The sequence below is a fragment of the Abrus precatorius genome, unplaced genomic scaffold (genome assembly GCF_003935025.1).
Source record: "Abrus precatorius isolate BTA unplaced genomic scaffold, Abrus_2018 Scaffold4, whole genome shotgun sequence".
Lineage (NCBI taxonomy): Eukaryota > Viridiplantae > Streptophyta > Magnoliopsida > Fabales > Fabaceae > Abrus > Abrus precatorius.
Genome location: NW_020874384.1, coordinates 3,506,091 through 3,522,543, shown reverse-complemented (window position 1 = coordinate 3,522,543; position 16,453 = coordinate 3,506,091). Strand labels below are relative to the sequence as shown.

General features: G+C 32.5%; 2 protein-coding genes across 2 annotated transcripts; one reads left to right on the top strand and one right to left on the bottom strand.

The window, feature by feature from the left end:
* The first annotated feature begins 340 nt into the window (after nt 1–340).
* Nucleotides 341–4,151, top strand: LOC113864842 (auxin-induced protein 10A5-like). Its single transcript, XM_027499017.1, has 2 exons — nt 341–638; nt 3,844–4,151. The coding sequence occupies exons 1-2, from the start codon at nt 407–409 to the stop codon at nt 4,149–4,151; spliced, it is 540 nt and encodes a 179-aa protein (XP_027354818.1). The 5' UTR covers nt 341–406.
* Nucleotides 2,719–16,162, bottom strand: LOC113864841. The gene is made up of 2 exons (XM_027499016.1): nt 15,853–16,162; nt 2,719–3,008 (listed from the first exon to the last, which is right to left on the bottom strand). Exons 1-2 carry the CDS (start codon nt 16,112–16,114, stop codon nt 2,719–2,721), a joined length of 552 nt encoding a protein of 183 aa, XP_027354817.1. The 5' UTR covers nt 16,115–16,162.
* Between the last annotated feature and the right edge of the window lie 291 nt (nt 16,163–16,453).

Below are 16,453 nucleotides of genomic sequence, written 5' to 3'. Positions count from 1 at the left end.
GCTTTCTGTCACTCTGATATTAGTTGGTACATGGTAGATATATACATCCATAGCACTGTCATCTTATTTAAAGAAACACGTGAGATGCCTAAAGCTTGTCCACCACTGGATTAGGTATAGCACAATGCATGAACAAACATTAAGTTCCCATAGTTTGCTGGCCATTATCTCAGAAGGTGGGGTAAACATTCTCATTCGACTTTATATAATCCTCTAGAGTGATCTCAAAGACAATACCACGTGATCCTTTGTCTACTGGATTGCCCTTAACAACTATATACACACTACTTCAATGGTTCTCAAGCAACACAAGTCATTTGCATCCAGAAGCATCAAAATTCAAATATTTCTTTTATTAGTCCTTTGGCAACAGTATATTATTTTTTGTGTGGAGCAACAGAAAACAATGGGTTTCAGCGTAGCAAGTATTATAAGACGGGCATCATTCTCAACAATCCAAGCAGCCTCCAAGGAGGTTGAAGTACCAAAAGGCTATCTCGCAGTCTATGTTGGAGATAAAATGAGGCGGTTTGTGATTCCAGTATCGTACTTGAACCAACCATCATTTCAAGAATTACTAAGTCAAGCAGAAGAAAAATTTGGATACGATCATCCAACAGGTGGTCTCACAATTCCGTGCAACGAGGATGAGTTCCTGAACCACTTTTCGCGCTTGAATGAAATGTAAATCATGCTACTGTGAGACTTGGATTCATTAGTTGAGGCAAATTTGTACAGAAGGAGCTTTCTTTTATAGTGAAGATTTTTCATTTTCCCTTTTTTCTTGTATAATCAAACTGAAGTTGCAAAATTCTATGAGAATGTCAATTTAACAAGACATTTCCGAAATCAGTTTTTGTTTTCACCAAATCTCCATGAATTATAATATACACAATATTATTAATATCCATTTCCTGTTGATATATATATATATACCAGGTTATCCTCTTTTAACAGGATTGAGTGAAATAATTCTATTGGAAATATTCACCAAACTTTATAACAGTACTAACTGTTGCTGTGTGACTTTCTTGATACCATAAATGGAATGTGTTTCAACCTTGATGCCAATGTTCATTGTTATTGTCGACATGACTATATTGGGCAGGGAAGGCACTTAATGTATGATTGTGGCCATGGCTCCCAAAATTTTAATTTCATACATACGTATGTACATCAATACGGTATACATACATAGGGCAACCACTAGCAATAAGGAAATGTGATCAAGTAAAATATAATGTTTGTTCATGCATTGATTGGTATACCATATTTCTGTATAGTCACGCTTTGGACATGTCACGTGTTTATATGGCAATTGACAGTGAAATATCAGTGTTAGTAGGGCACAGGATGACTCACGTATTATTAGCAGTAGCCTAGGTACCAACATAAGCTTGCAATTTTAAATGCATAAAATTGTAACATGATGGGTTAACAATTTGATCACATTCTTTTACGGCAACTTTATCTCAATTAGATACATCAAAAAATATTATGATACAAATTAACGTAATTCTTATCTAACTATATCTTATTCAATAACTATTGATTATTTATCTTAACTAGTTAATTTATTTATTCATGTTATGTTTAATCAATAATTTAAAAAACGTTTATAAAAAATATTTGATGAAATTCTTTTTGTGCAAAATTTGTTAAATGTTTAAATGGCTTGTAAAAGGTGCTAGAGTATTATTTAAATGGTTGATTGCAATAAAATACTAATAATATTCCTGTACACTGCATAAGTATCATTAAATTAAATTTTGTAAATGAATAATAAAAATATATTATATAGTTATTTTTAAATTTATTAATTTTTTAAGAGATTAAACATTATAATTACTAATAAGAAGTAATCTATTATAAAAAATAAAATTAAGATTAAATTATTTAATTAAATTATTGAAGTAATTACTGAACTACTGCTGAAGTAAAAGATTCAACAAAATTATTTAAGTAATTAAATTTCTTTAAATAGTCAGAACTCTTATACTGAAACAAAATGATCTTCGAATAAATAGAAAATAGAAATATTTATATTTGTAAATAATCAGAATTCTTATACTTTGACTCTAGTCTTATTTTTTTTTCATTTTTTATTGCTCAAAATATTTGTAAAAATAGAAATTAATATATTGATATATAATTTATATGAATATTTAATGCAAGAAACTTTAATCAATTAAGCAATATCAATTAACTTACATGATTTTCGTGATTCAATTGATTTAATTAAGAGATTAATTAATCACCACAAATTATGGTAATCATACATATATTTTGCTGAAAAATCTGTAAAAATTAAAAATGTTTTAGGTAGAATATTATAAAACCTTTTACATATAATAGATTTCTTTTTTTCCAAACATTATCATTAGATCATAATAGTTAATTTCACCCTTTTTCTATTTCTGCAACATAGGAGTAGAATCGATTTTATGTTCCTTCTTCAGGGCATATTTTCCTTTGATCATCTAAGGATTCTAAACTGAACATTCAGCTCATTGACTTTCAGAATGGAATGAAATTTGAAGGGAAAACAAAAGAAATATATGATAATGTTCAAAATTAAGTTTCTCATTCATACGAACACTTCTACGCTAGCTCTACACAAGTTCTCTGACAAAAAGAAAAAATGTCTTCAAGGTAAGAACTGTGTTACAAAAATTGTGTTGAGTTATCTATCTCTACGTCAGACTCATCTTCGTCGAGTTAACACTTATTCAAACGAGAAATGATATCTAAAAACACATCTTCTCCACAAGGAATTGTGAGACCACCCATTGGATGGTCATATCCAAATTCTTCCTCAGCTTGATTCAACAAATCTTGAAATGAAGATTGGTGCAAGTATGATACGGGGATTACAAACCGCTTCATTTTCTCTCCAACATAAATTGCAAGGTAGCCCTTTGGCACGTCCAAAGCTTTTGAAGATGCTTGGTTTGCAGCAAATGATGCCCTTCTGATGCCAGGTAAACGAAAACCCATTGTTATATGTCCTGAAATGAGACTCGCCTAAAAGAGGCTTGTTTAGAAAAAGGTGAGTTTATGAGTTTCAAATGCCTCAGGATGTGAGTGATTGATTTAGTTTGCTCCTGAAGTCTTGCAGCTATGAATATATATAGATGAAAGAATGATTTGTCAAGAAAGGCTATCAGATGGGAATCATGGGACCAACTAGGAGACAAGGGCATATGCTGTTGTCTTAAAAGACATTCTACGTAACATGTTATAGTAGATAATACAAGTCCCACCTTCTGGAGCCAAGACCAACAGATTAACCCACTTGAAACGAAGTATACGCATCTATAAGAGTCTAGTTGGATTGTGTGGAATTTATTTATTCAAAGTTGGTCCTTTGCTTGCCTCCAAACACTGTTTCAAAGCTATCAATTACAACCAGCTAATGGTTTACTGGTTGGTACATGGTAGATGTATGTATCAATAACATTGTCATCTTATCTAAAGCAACATGTGAGGTGTCTAAAGCATGTCTTTCATTGATGTAGCTATACTCAATGAATGAACAAGCATCAAGTACACCTTCGCTAATTATTTAATTTTAAGGGGGTAAATCTGTTGGCCATTATCTCAGAAGGTGGGGTATACACTCTTGTGTATTTCCTAGTCCTTGAGAGAGATCTCTAAGGCAATACCATGTGATCCCTTGTCTCTTTGTAGACCACATCACTGCCCTGTCAAATATCATTAATTGTTGAGTTGGATTGGAGAGGCCGTTAACAATTATATATACATTATTTCTTAAGTTCTCAAGCAACACAAGTCATTTGCATGCTGAAGAATCAGAATTCAAATATTTCTTCCCAATACAAGTCCTTCGATATCTTTTCACGAAAACAATGGGTTTCGGCATACGAAGTATTATTAGACGGGCATCATTTTCTGCTGCCCAAGCAGCTCCCAAGGGACTTGAAGTCCCAAAAGGATATCTTGCAGTCTACGTTGGAGAAAAAATGAGGCGGTTCGTGATTCGAGTATCATACTTGAACCAACCTTCATTTCAAGAATTACTAAGTCAAGCAGAAGAAGAATTTGGATATGATCATCCAATGGGGGCTCTCACAATTCCATGCAATGAGGATGAGTTTCTAAACCTCACTTCTCGCTTGAATGAGTTCTAAATCATGCTGGAGAGTCAGATAGATTAGTTGAGGCAAATTTGTACAGAAGGAACATATTTTTATTGGGAAGATTTTCCATTTTTTTTTTCTCCTTGTATTATCCAACAGAAGTTGAAAAATTTTACCTGAATGAGAATGTTAAGATGAGACATTTACAAAAACACCTTTTTCTTTTGCCAAATGTTAATGATTTCTAATATATATACAACAGTATCATAATCAAATTTCAGTGGATATATATCAGTTTATCTTTGTCATAGAGAGATAAAGTGCAGTAATTCTTTTGGCGGTATTCACCAAACATGATAGTAGTCCTTACTGCTATTGCTGCCCGGCCTATTGTATTTCAATGTATGTCTTTGTGCCCCTGTGCTATCGGAAGAAGGGGAAAAAATGAAGTTTTAGACATCTATGTCGAAAGTGGGTGTTAAATAATAATAATAATAATAAATCTGCTGTGTTTTCCTTTAAAGCATAAAAGAAATAATGTTGCGTTTCAAACTTGATGCCAAGTTCAATGTTACTTTGGACCTGGCTAGGCAGGGAAGGCACTTAATGTATGATTGTGGCTCAAAATTTTAATTCAAAATATATATTTTTTAGAATAAATATTTATTCAAGGTCCTAGGATAAAGTTGTTCAAGGGAGTATAATTTACTTCCTTTAAAGAATAGCCAGTATAGCATGCATTGGTATTCCGTATTTCCATAGACATGTATGTCACGTTTTCTTTCATATTGATAATGCAGCTCAATGCTAGGATATAGCTGCCAATTGCCAACTAGCGTCTGCTTCAGGATGTAAATACATCATGTAGTAAATATCAGTTCTGTTGAATGAAGATAGCAAATACTATAAAACATAAAACAGAACCATAAAACAATATAAGGAGAAGAGTGGAAAGGGAAGAATAGAGCTATTTTTGTTTTGCTGCATGACCCATTCTGTTCTGCAACCATGCATTAATATTTTAGTGTAAAATACATTAGAAAAATAACCCATCATAATACTGATTGATACACACTGCAGCAAAAAGGCCGTGCACCCACTAACTAAGAGTACAAATCTACCCAAAATACAAGCAAACTAAAACCACCAATCATAACATTACTTACTAACACAAGCAAACATATTACAGCAAGTAAACATAATTAAAAAAGTAAATAGTAATTAAAAAGTTTTACAGCTCATTAAATTTAACACTCCTCCTTAAAACTTTTCTTGAACACTCCAAGCTTGTTCCGCTGCTCATTAAACATGGCACATGGAAGTGCCTTAGTAAAAATGTCTGCATTTTGCTCCTCAGATCTACAATAAATCAGTTGAACATCTCCATTCTTCTCAGCTTCTCTTATTGCATGAAATTTGACATTGATATGCTTGGTTCTCCCATGCTGAATTGGATTTTTGGCAATAGCAATGGCTGAATTATTGTCACACCATAGCTCCATAGGCTCCTCTTGCACATGATTCAACTCATCCAATACCTTTCTAATCCAAATAGCTTGATTTGAAGCAGCTGCTGCAGCAATGTACTCTGCTTCAGCTGAAGATTGAGCAACTACATCTTGCTTTTTGGAGTTCCATGAAAACACCCTGCTTCCAAGTGAAAAGACAAATCCGGTTGTGCTCTTTGAATCATCAATAGAACCAGTCCAATCACTATCAACATAACCTTTAAGCCTTCCATCTCCTTTGCAGTACCAAATACCAAAATTAGTTGTACCTCTCAAATATCTCAACACTCTTTTGCCTACACCAAAGTGTGTTAAACTTGGTGAATGCATGAACCTTGAAAGCAAACTAGCAGAGAACATCAAATCTGATCTAGTTGTAGTCAAGTAAAGAAGGCTGCCAACTAAACTTCTATATTGAGTTACATCAACCTTTGCATCACCATCATTCTTTGAAAGCTTTTCATTAATAGCAAGGAGAGTTGAAACAAGATTACAACTCTCTAATTTGAATTTTTTGAGCAAATTAGTAGCATACTTTCTTTGTGAGAGAAAGATTCCATCATTGAGCTGATGCACTTCCATTCCTAAAAAATATTTCATCATTCCAAGATTTGTCATTTCGAAAACCTAAAACATGCTCCTTTTAAATTTGTCAATTTCATCAATATCATCACCAGCAACTAGCAAATCATCAACATAAAGTGAAATAACAATTTTCTTCTTATTGCCACAATCTTTAACATAAAGAGTGGACTCATTTTGACTCCTCCTAAAATTATTTTTCAGAAAGTGTGAATCAATTTTGCTATACCAAGCTCTTGGAGCTTGTTTCAGCCCATACAAGGCTTTGTGAAGCCTATAAACTTTATCTTCATGACCTGCAATAATAAAACCAGTAGGCTGCTCAACATAAATTTCTTCTTCCAAAACTCCATTTAAGAAAGCTTATTTGACATCTAAGTGAAAGATTTTTCACCCATATTGAGCTGATAGAGCAACAATTAATCTAACTGTTTCATGCCTTGCAACAAGCGCAAATGTATCTCCATAATCAACTCCAGCCATTTGAGAATATCCCTTCACAACAAGTCTAACTTTATGTTTATGAACAGAACCATCAGGATGCAACTTGGTTCTATACACCCACTTCACACCAATAACATGCTTGTCCGTAAGCCTTGAAGTAAGTTTCCAAGTACCATTTTTGTTTATCATATTCAACTCCTCCTTCATTTCATCTTTCCATTCTATTTGCATGAAAGCCTCTTCAAAAGTAGAAGGCTCATTCACAACAAAATTACATTTTTCATAAATTTCAGCCAAAGACTTTGTTTTCAAAATTGGGGAATCAGATTCAGCAACCTGATCTTCATCATCATTTGTATCTTGCCGCTGGTCAAACTTCAAACTTCTTTGAACTTCATTATTTTCTCAATCCCAATATGCATTCTCATCAAATTGAATATCTCTGTTGATCACAATCTGTTGTGACTTGAAATTATACACTCTATAACCTTTAGAGTGTGCAGCATAGCCTAAGAAAATCTCCATTTCAGCTTTATCATCTAATTTGGTTCTTTTAGCTGTTGCAACATAAATATAACATATTGAACCAAAAACTTCAAGTGTTTGGCAGAGGGCTTTACTCCCATCCATGCTTCAATTGGTGTTTTCTGTTGAACAACTCTTGTTGGAAGTCTATTCAAGAGATACACTGCTGTATAGACAGCTTCAGCCCAAAAGCTCTTTGGTAGCTTCTTTTTTGCAATCAAGCATCTTGCCATTCTACAACCGTTCTGTTTTTTCTCTCAGAAACTCCATTCTGTTTAGGAGTGTAGCTGATGTCAATTGATGAATAATCCCCATTTCTTCACAAAATATATTGAATTCATTGGAGGTATACTCCTTCCCGTTGTTTGATCTCAACACTTTAATATTGCAGCCACTTTAAGACTCCACCATAGCTCTAAACCTTTTAAAAACATTAAAAGTTTGAGCTTTCCTTGATAAAAAAAAAATACACCAATGTCATTCTTGTAAAATCGTCAATAAACAAGGTGAAATACTTGTTTTGGCTCAAAGAAGGTATGCTCATTGGACCACACAAATCAGTGTGAACAAGCTCCAACTTGCTCTTTGCCCTTGTAACATTTGCTGCTGAAAAAGACTTTCTATGCATTTTTCCCAATTGACAAGCATCACATAAATCATCAAGACTACCCATCATAGGCATGTCTCTCACCATATCATGAGTTTGCAAAAATTTCAATGCATCCATATTAAAATGACCATATCTTTTGTGTCATAGTGCGGAATCATCATGTTTAGAAACAAGTGCAGATTGTTTCACTGGATTCAAACTGATTTGATTGGGAAGCTATTATCACACATTTGAACATTAATAACTTTAGAATCATTTGAATCTAATATGGTGCAACCATTATTTTTGAAAGAAAGAGAATATCCTCTTTTAATTAATTGAGCAATACTTAGCAAATTCTAATCCAAATCTAGAATTAATAAAACATCATAAATAAATTTAGGACCTTTGCTAGTGTGAACAGAAACAGTACCTCTTCCTTTAGCTTGTACAATATCTCCATTTCCAAGCTTGACTTTGGTTCTAATAGCCTTGTCTAAAAAGGTGAAGAGACTTGAGTCTCTTGCCATGTGATTTGTGCATCCACTATCAACATACCATACATTCTTTGAACCTGAACTACATGCTTGGGTAGCCATAAATAAGTGTTCTTCAGATTGCTCATCAGAGAAGTTGACTTAATGTGCAGGTTGTGGGTGAGATCGATTCTGCTTAAATCAATAGTACCTTTCTTTATGTCCCCACTTCTTGCAATTATGACATTGAATATAAGGCTTCCCCTTATACCAACAATCTTTAGACAAGTGGTTTGTCCTTTTACATTTAGTGCAAGGAGGAAAATGGTCCCTTGCTGCAGATTCGATTGAACTCTCATCCTGTTTGCCTTTTCCCTTTTTATCACCTCTTTTTTTTATATTGTTGCTTCTTTTGATCTTTTTGTACAGGTTGTTTCCCCTTATGTCTTGCTTGAAATGCACCTTCAGTTATATCATCCATCCTCATAGAAAATCTTTGTTCATGAGCATGCAACTTACTCACCATCTCAGAAACAGTTAGTTTCTTAAGATCACATGATTCTTCAATTGCAGCAACTTTGGCTTCAAATTTGTCAGGTAGGCTAATCAACATTTTCTGAACCACCTTGCTGTCATCCACAACTTCACCATACAACCTCATTTGATTCACCAAATGGGACAGCTTTGAAGTGTACTCCTTGACTGATTCATTCTCCTTCATTTTTAGCATCTCAAACTCTCTTTTAAGAGTCAAGAGCTTGATGGACCGTACCCTTTCATCACTTGCATGTCTCTCATTTAGTTCATCCCATATTTGCTTAGCTATTTCCATATGCATAATACTGGTAAACACATCATCTGCCAAGGCTGAATGTAAACACAAAACAGCTTTCTCCCTTTTCAAGGTCTCCTCCTCATGTTGCCTAATTTGAGCCATTGTAGGATTAGTTCCCAATGCTGGAACTTGCTTGTCTTGATCTACATACTCCCATAAGCCAAAAAAATTCAAATATGATCTCATTTTGACTACCCATATATGAAATTTTCCCCAGAAAATTGAGGAACAGTAAACACAGCATTGTTCCCTGAAGCCATTTTTTCACTCACTTACTCACAAGTGTTTAATCTCTCCTCTCAATTTTTTTTTAGAGACCCACAGCCTATAAGAACAAAGCTCTAGATACCACTGTTGAATGAAGATAGCAAATACCATAAAACATAAAATAGAACCATAAAACAATATAAGGAGAAGAGTGGAAAAGAAAGAACAGAGCTATTTTTGTTTTGCTGCATGACCCATTCTGTTCTGCAACCATGCATTAATATTTTAGTGTAAAATATATACTGCAGCAAAAAAGCCATGCACCCACTAACTAAGAGTACAAATCTACCCAAAATACAAGCAAACTAAAACCACCAATCATAACATTACTTACTGACACAAGCAAACATATTACAGCAAGTAAACATAATTAAAAAAATAAATAATAATTAAAAAGTTTTACAGCCCATTAAATTTAACAAGTTCTATTCTTGCTTCCAAACACTGCTTCCAAACTATCAATTATAAGTAATTAATGCTTAACACGTTGCATACTATCACTCTGATATTTGTTCATACATGGTAGATATATATCAATAGCACTATCATCTTGTTTAAAGAAATATGTGAGGTGTCTAAAGCTTGTCTATCATTGAAGTAGCTATAGCAAGCATTAGGCTTCATCTCAGTGATGTCTTTCAATTCTGTTGGGCAAATTTGTTGGCCAATATCTTAAAAATTGGGGTATGTGTAACATCCTCGTTTTTGCTAAACGATTAATTTATTAATATAGTTCTAAGTTAATATATAGTACTTGATTTTTGGAAAAAATTGGGATAGAATTAGCATGAGATGCTTTAGACAAAATTGTTAGGTATATTTTTTAAAAAAATTTGGAAATTTTTAATTTTTAAATTTTTAAATTTCAAAAAGTGTCAATTTGTATTGGTTAAAATTGCTGTATAATGCTAAAAATAACATTTTATTTTAAAAATAAAAATAATAATAATAAAAATTATAAAAAAATTTATATTTTATTTATAAATATTATTTGGAATATAAAAATATTTTTTTTGTAATTAATGAGCATTTGTGAATTTTCTGTTTAATTTTACGTAAATTAGTTATATGCTCAAGCAGAAATTGTGTGTAAAAATTTTGGACACCAACTAAAGGATCAATAGTGTCAAAAATTATTTTATAATTATGTTTAATATATTTCATGAGTATTTTAAAATTTTGGGATTTTTATCTAATTATTTCAATTAATTACAAAAGAATTAGTGAAAATTCTAATATTATATTATTATTTTTACTATTTAAGATAAGATCAATTTATCCAATTCATTTTCTTCTCTCTTGGCTTCTGTAAGTGCTCTTCTTCTCCTTCCAAAAGCTTTGAAATTTCTTTGGCTCTAATCTTTTGATTTTCCAAGTAAGTTCATTAAATTTTTTTAATATTCCATCTATTTTCATCATTTTGAACACTTTTAACCGATTAATTTTTTTATTTTCTCCCTCTTTTTGGGTGCTGGAACAGTGGCATGAGGGTGAGATTTTGTCCAAAAATTTTGTTTCAAAATTATGTTTTAATTAGCTTAATCTTTCTATATTTTATAATAAATAATTTTGGTACTTTTTGTTTTGTTAAAAATGCATTTGGGGGTTTAAAACCCTTGGTCTAGAGGTGCTGTCCCAAGAGTGTTATGAAGGGAAAATAATTATTTTTAATCACCTTTAGGCTTATAGTATTCCATTTACATCATAGAAAATAATTGTAAGACCCGTAAGCCATTTTTGTGAAGATTAGAAAATGATAGTTTCAACTCACTAGTAGTGGGTTGGGTGATTAATGCCTCTTAACATTGATCATGATTATGTGTGATTATTTGGTTAGGATCGTAGTTTGAGAAGTGGTGGAAAGAAGTCGTTGGTGAGAAAAAAATCGGTATACACTTCAAGGTAAAGGGGGACATATCTATTTTCACGGGTATAGTAGAAAAACGTTGAGAAATGGGTGTTTTATTCTTTGCTATGTATATATGAATTATTTGAAGGAATTTATAATTATTTCCATACTTAGTGTACAATTGTTTGATATTCCTTTTTGAAATTGATTTTATGTGTGATAATGTTCCTATGATAATTGTTTGTTGAATTCAGTATAAATAATTGATTACCTAAAATACTTGAGGAATGAACTATCATTCATGTGGAGTGAGCATATAGAAGGTCTGTTGAAAGTTGAAAAGAATTGGAGAATTGCGAAATAAAGATATTAAAAAAAATCTTCTTTAATTTCAAGTGGTTTGATCAAAATTTATTTAATAGTTTTTATATATTTAAAATATACCTATATACATATTTAAATAATTTAAAGGATTTTAATTCATTTTAAAGTATTATTTTAAATGGGTATTTTGAAATGTGGTGATAATTGGAAAAAGGTATTTGAGAGCCATTGAAATGAAAGAAAAGTTGTGAAATGTGGTGGTGGTGAGACTCTGTTTAAAATTTGAAGTGTATTGGAATTTTCTATCTGTTTTGCAGAGAGAAGAAAATTTAGAAATATCTGAATTATAGAGGAAACTCTGCCGGATTGTCAGTAGAATTTTGAAATATATGTTGTTGATTAAAAAGAAATGTTTAATACCTAATTAAAAGACTGAAATTAGGTTCATGCATCATAAGCATGTAATGATGATGGTGTTGGATTGGAAGTATATGAAATCTAGGGGAGACTCCAGGTTAGTCTTGGGGATAGTTGGGTGTGATTGAGTCGGGCAAAGGCTAGGGCTCGCAACCCTGTGCTGTCGGTTCTCACTGCAAAACCGGACTATCCTAACAGAACCCGATGGATTATCAGAATCAGTTGAGCTATATCTTTGAAACTATCTAATGAGATGGTTATGACCAAGAATGGTTGGTGATAGTGAACTCCTGATCCTTCCCAGAAAGAAAGAAAGAGAAAAAGAAAAAGAAAATGGTTTGGGCCCACATGCATGTGTCAGTATAGCAATTAACTAGGTGATGCACAGAATCATACATGGCATGTACATTGTGTGTTGAGTTGTTGCTAATTGCTATAATGATTGTAAATATTTTGACGTGTTTTCTACTGTACTTTGGTTGAAATGGGTTTGTCTCACCCTTTTAGTTGCTATGTGTGTTGTATGTGAATATGTTTAGTAGGTGAGGACACAAATGGCCTGACCACCATACCAGTTTAGCGTCACAGTCAGATATGATCCTGAAGGAAGATGGGCGCACGATTGGGAACGACAACAGTCCACCCATACTGGCACTATTACCTTTTTGTTAGATAGAAATGGACCAGGCCCACGAGCATACCCCATCCCCATCAGGGTACCCATGAGACTCACTTTTCTATTTACTCCTAGAGTACTGTTAACTTTTGGAGGAAATGGTATTTTTGATAATCATGGGTCTAGGGGAAAAGCTTGTGAAGTCATTTTTGTTGTTGTTGTCTCTGATATCGTGACTCCACTTTATTTTGTATGTAAATCAGCTATGTGTATATGTTTATATGACTGGATGACTGTATATTTTGACAGATGATTGCTATATACGTATTTGGATAACTGATGCAGATGGTGTATTTAGTTTCTATTAATATGAACAAATGTAAACTCATACATATGGCTTTCTTACTGCTTGGATTATTTTAATATTATATTTATATTGATGGCATAATAAGTAATAAGGGTGTCACAGTATGCACTATCGTTTAACTTCCTAATTCCTAAAGAGATTTCTAAAACAATACCATGTGATCCTTTGTCTCTTTGTAGACCCTGCCCTGTCAAAAATCATTCATAGTGGAATTAGATTGCACATGCCTTTAATAACTACATATACACCAATTTGGGTTCTTGCCAACACAAGTCATTTGCATCCTGAAGCATCAGAATTCAAATATTTCTTTCTAATTCAAGTCCTTTGACATCAGTATATATTATTTGCTGTGTGGAGAAGCAAAAAACAATGGGTTTCCACATGCCAAGTATTATGAGTCGGGCATCACTATCTGCAACTCAAGCAGCTCCTAAAGGACTTGAAGTCCCAAAAGGATATCTTGCCGTCTACGTTGGAGAAAAAATGAGGCGGTTCGTGATTCCAGTATCATATTTCAACCAAACTTCATTTCAAGAATTACTTAGTCAAGCAGAAGAAGAATTTATATATGATCATCCAATGGGGGCTCTTACTATTCCATGCAAGGAGGATGAGTTCCTAAACCTCACTTCTCGCTTGAATGACTGTAACATTCAAATATAGACTGAGATAGATCATAGATAAGTTGAGGGCTGCAGAAAATTTGTATAGAAGGCAGTTTCTTTCATTTTTAGGATTTTCCATTTTAGTTTCTTCCTTGTATATATCATTCCTTTGGAAATACAAAGTTATCTGAATAAAAAAGTTATGACAAGCTATTGTGAAAACACTTTCAGCTCTTGCAAAATCCCAATGAAATTTTGGTTGATAATATTAAGTTATCAGATTTTAATAGGGATTAAATGCAGTAATTCTTTTGTAGATATTGACCAAACAAAATTATGGTTGTCCTTGAGCCCAACATAAAACATATAAGACAACACATGCATCTGTCAAACTTAAGCCATGCTGCTAGATTCTATATCCGTGAGGTGGCTGATTTAATTCTAGCCATTCAATTGTCCCTGCAAAATCGTCCCCACTTTCTAAGGGTCGATTCTTCCATTTTCCTAGCGCCATGACTTGGATTGTTAGTTGTTTCTTGGGCACTAATACATGGATTGTCCCTACTATGGTATTGCCCCAAATTTCATAACAATAATAGAAGATATTACAAATTTTAGTGCAATGAAGAATAAGAATTCCGATCCACACAAATTCAATGATTAACTAGCTGTTTTAGTATCCATGGCCTAATTTTTTATCCCTTTCTAAGTTATTTTTGTTTATCTACCTTTACATATTAAATTTAAGTCTTCATTTTTTATCCTTATTATGTCACTTGACGTCTTCTATCATTTAGTATTTCATTTTTAGATATTTTTATTAATTTCAAATATATTTAATTGTTTTCATCTTAAATTAAATTAAATTTAAAATTTAAATATTGATACACTACATCAAATTAAAGATATCATTCTAGAAAAACTGAATTTTAAGATTGTTATTATCTTAATCAAGATTAATTTGAATTTAATTTTCAAATTTCAACATACCATATTAATAAAGATAAAAATAAAATAAAATTTAATCTTAATTTAAATTTTAAATTTTCCATAATTCTTTTTCTTGAACCGAGATCTATTTTTATCTTTAAGTAAACCTTTTTTTGTGTAAAAACTTTAAATCTACGCTTTCTGCAATTTAAGGTCATAGCTTCATTTTATATAAACACAAATTTAAAAAAGAAAAAAAAACAATGGTTTTTTTTTTACCTTACAGATATAGAGTTATGGATAAACCATACGTCAATGGTATGGGAGAAAGCTTTGTTCAAGGTAAAAATTAGTTTTTTTTATGGTCAAAGGGAAATTAAAATTAAACTTTGAAGTCCATAGTTACTGTACACTGTCCATCAGTCCATGCAAGGGAAGGTCCTCATGTGTAATTGGGGCTACGGCCAGCCTATAGGGTTAGGCGCTTGATTGACCTAAGTTTTATTTATTAATAATATTTTATCAAAAATATATAAATAGTAATTATTTAATAAATAATATTAATCTAGTAAGGGTAACTAAATTTTTTTCCTTAAAATAGTCACTCATCTTTTCTATTGTGACTTTCTTTATTTCCATGAGAAAGCTCTTATTTGTCCCGTCATATTCTCCGCTAATTAACACCATTCTATCTTTCCTTCATACTGTTCACCATTTTTTTTCTATTCAGCAAAGAGCTTGCATCTTGTTGGTTAAGACTTTGAAAAAAAAATTGTTAAACGAAATTGATGATTACAAATTAATTTACAATATGCTGATAAATAATTTTGTATCTTAAATTTTTTTAAAAAAAGATAAATTTCAAATAAAATATACTTTTAGTAAATTAATTTTATTATTTTAAATAGGTCGCTTATAATAATTCGCTTTAGACATTAATAAACGTTGGCTCGACCTGATTGGGACCTTGAATCCCCGAACTTCAATTTCATATGCTTCTTTTGAATGTTTATTAATAAAATATATTTGAACTTTGTCCAAATTAAAGTATATTTCTCCTTATTTCTAGTAAAAATACTTTTTTTTTCCGATGAATAGTAAAAATACTTTTGTTCTGCCCTGATTGCTGATTTATCAATCAGAACAACCAAGTCTGGTTTTTCTTATAGCAATCATCCTTGCTGATATAGGGTGAACAATAACATTGATTTTGCATATAATAAACAGAAAACACTGGAGTAATTGAATTCATTGTCATTAGACAAAAGAAAAGGAACAAATTTCTCATTCTAATTGTCTCTTTTTTTCCTATGTCTCCAGAAAGGGAGATCTTTACAAATTGAGAAGCCTATAGTACAAAAATGTGTCTACTAATCTATGTCACTTTTCTAGATGGATTTATAGCCCATTCAAGCTTGAAGTTATGTGTTGGAAGACATCTTCACCGCAAGGAATTGTGAGGCCACCCATGGGATGATCATACCCGAACTCTTCCTCAGCTTGACTCAACAAGTCTTGGAATAAAGGCTGGTTCAAGTGTGATATGGGAATCACAAACCGCTTCAATTTCTCTCCAACGTACACCGCAAGATAGCCCTTTGGGACGTCCACTGCTTTTGAAGATGCTTGGTTTGCAGCAAGTGATGCCTTTCTGATACCAAGTAAACGAAAACCCATTGTTGTGTTGTATGTATGTATTGAGACAGGGGAAGAAGAAGACTTAGTGGAGATTTATGAATTTCAAATGCTTCAAGATGTGAGTGATTTGTCTTGGTCTGAAATGCTCGCAACCATGAGTATATATAGATAAAAGAATATGTAAGCAACCATAGGCTATGCTACCTGAATTATTGGTGGAGGGATATGAGACAAGAGTCATGGGGACAAATGAGAGACAATGGCATATGGTGTTGTCTTAGAGGACTCTCCCTTGAATAAAGTAACATGTTATGGTAGATAATACAAGTCCCAAATGAAGATCAAAAAGAGTACCCACTGAAATAATACATGTGTATG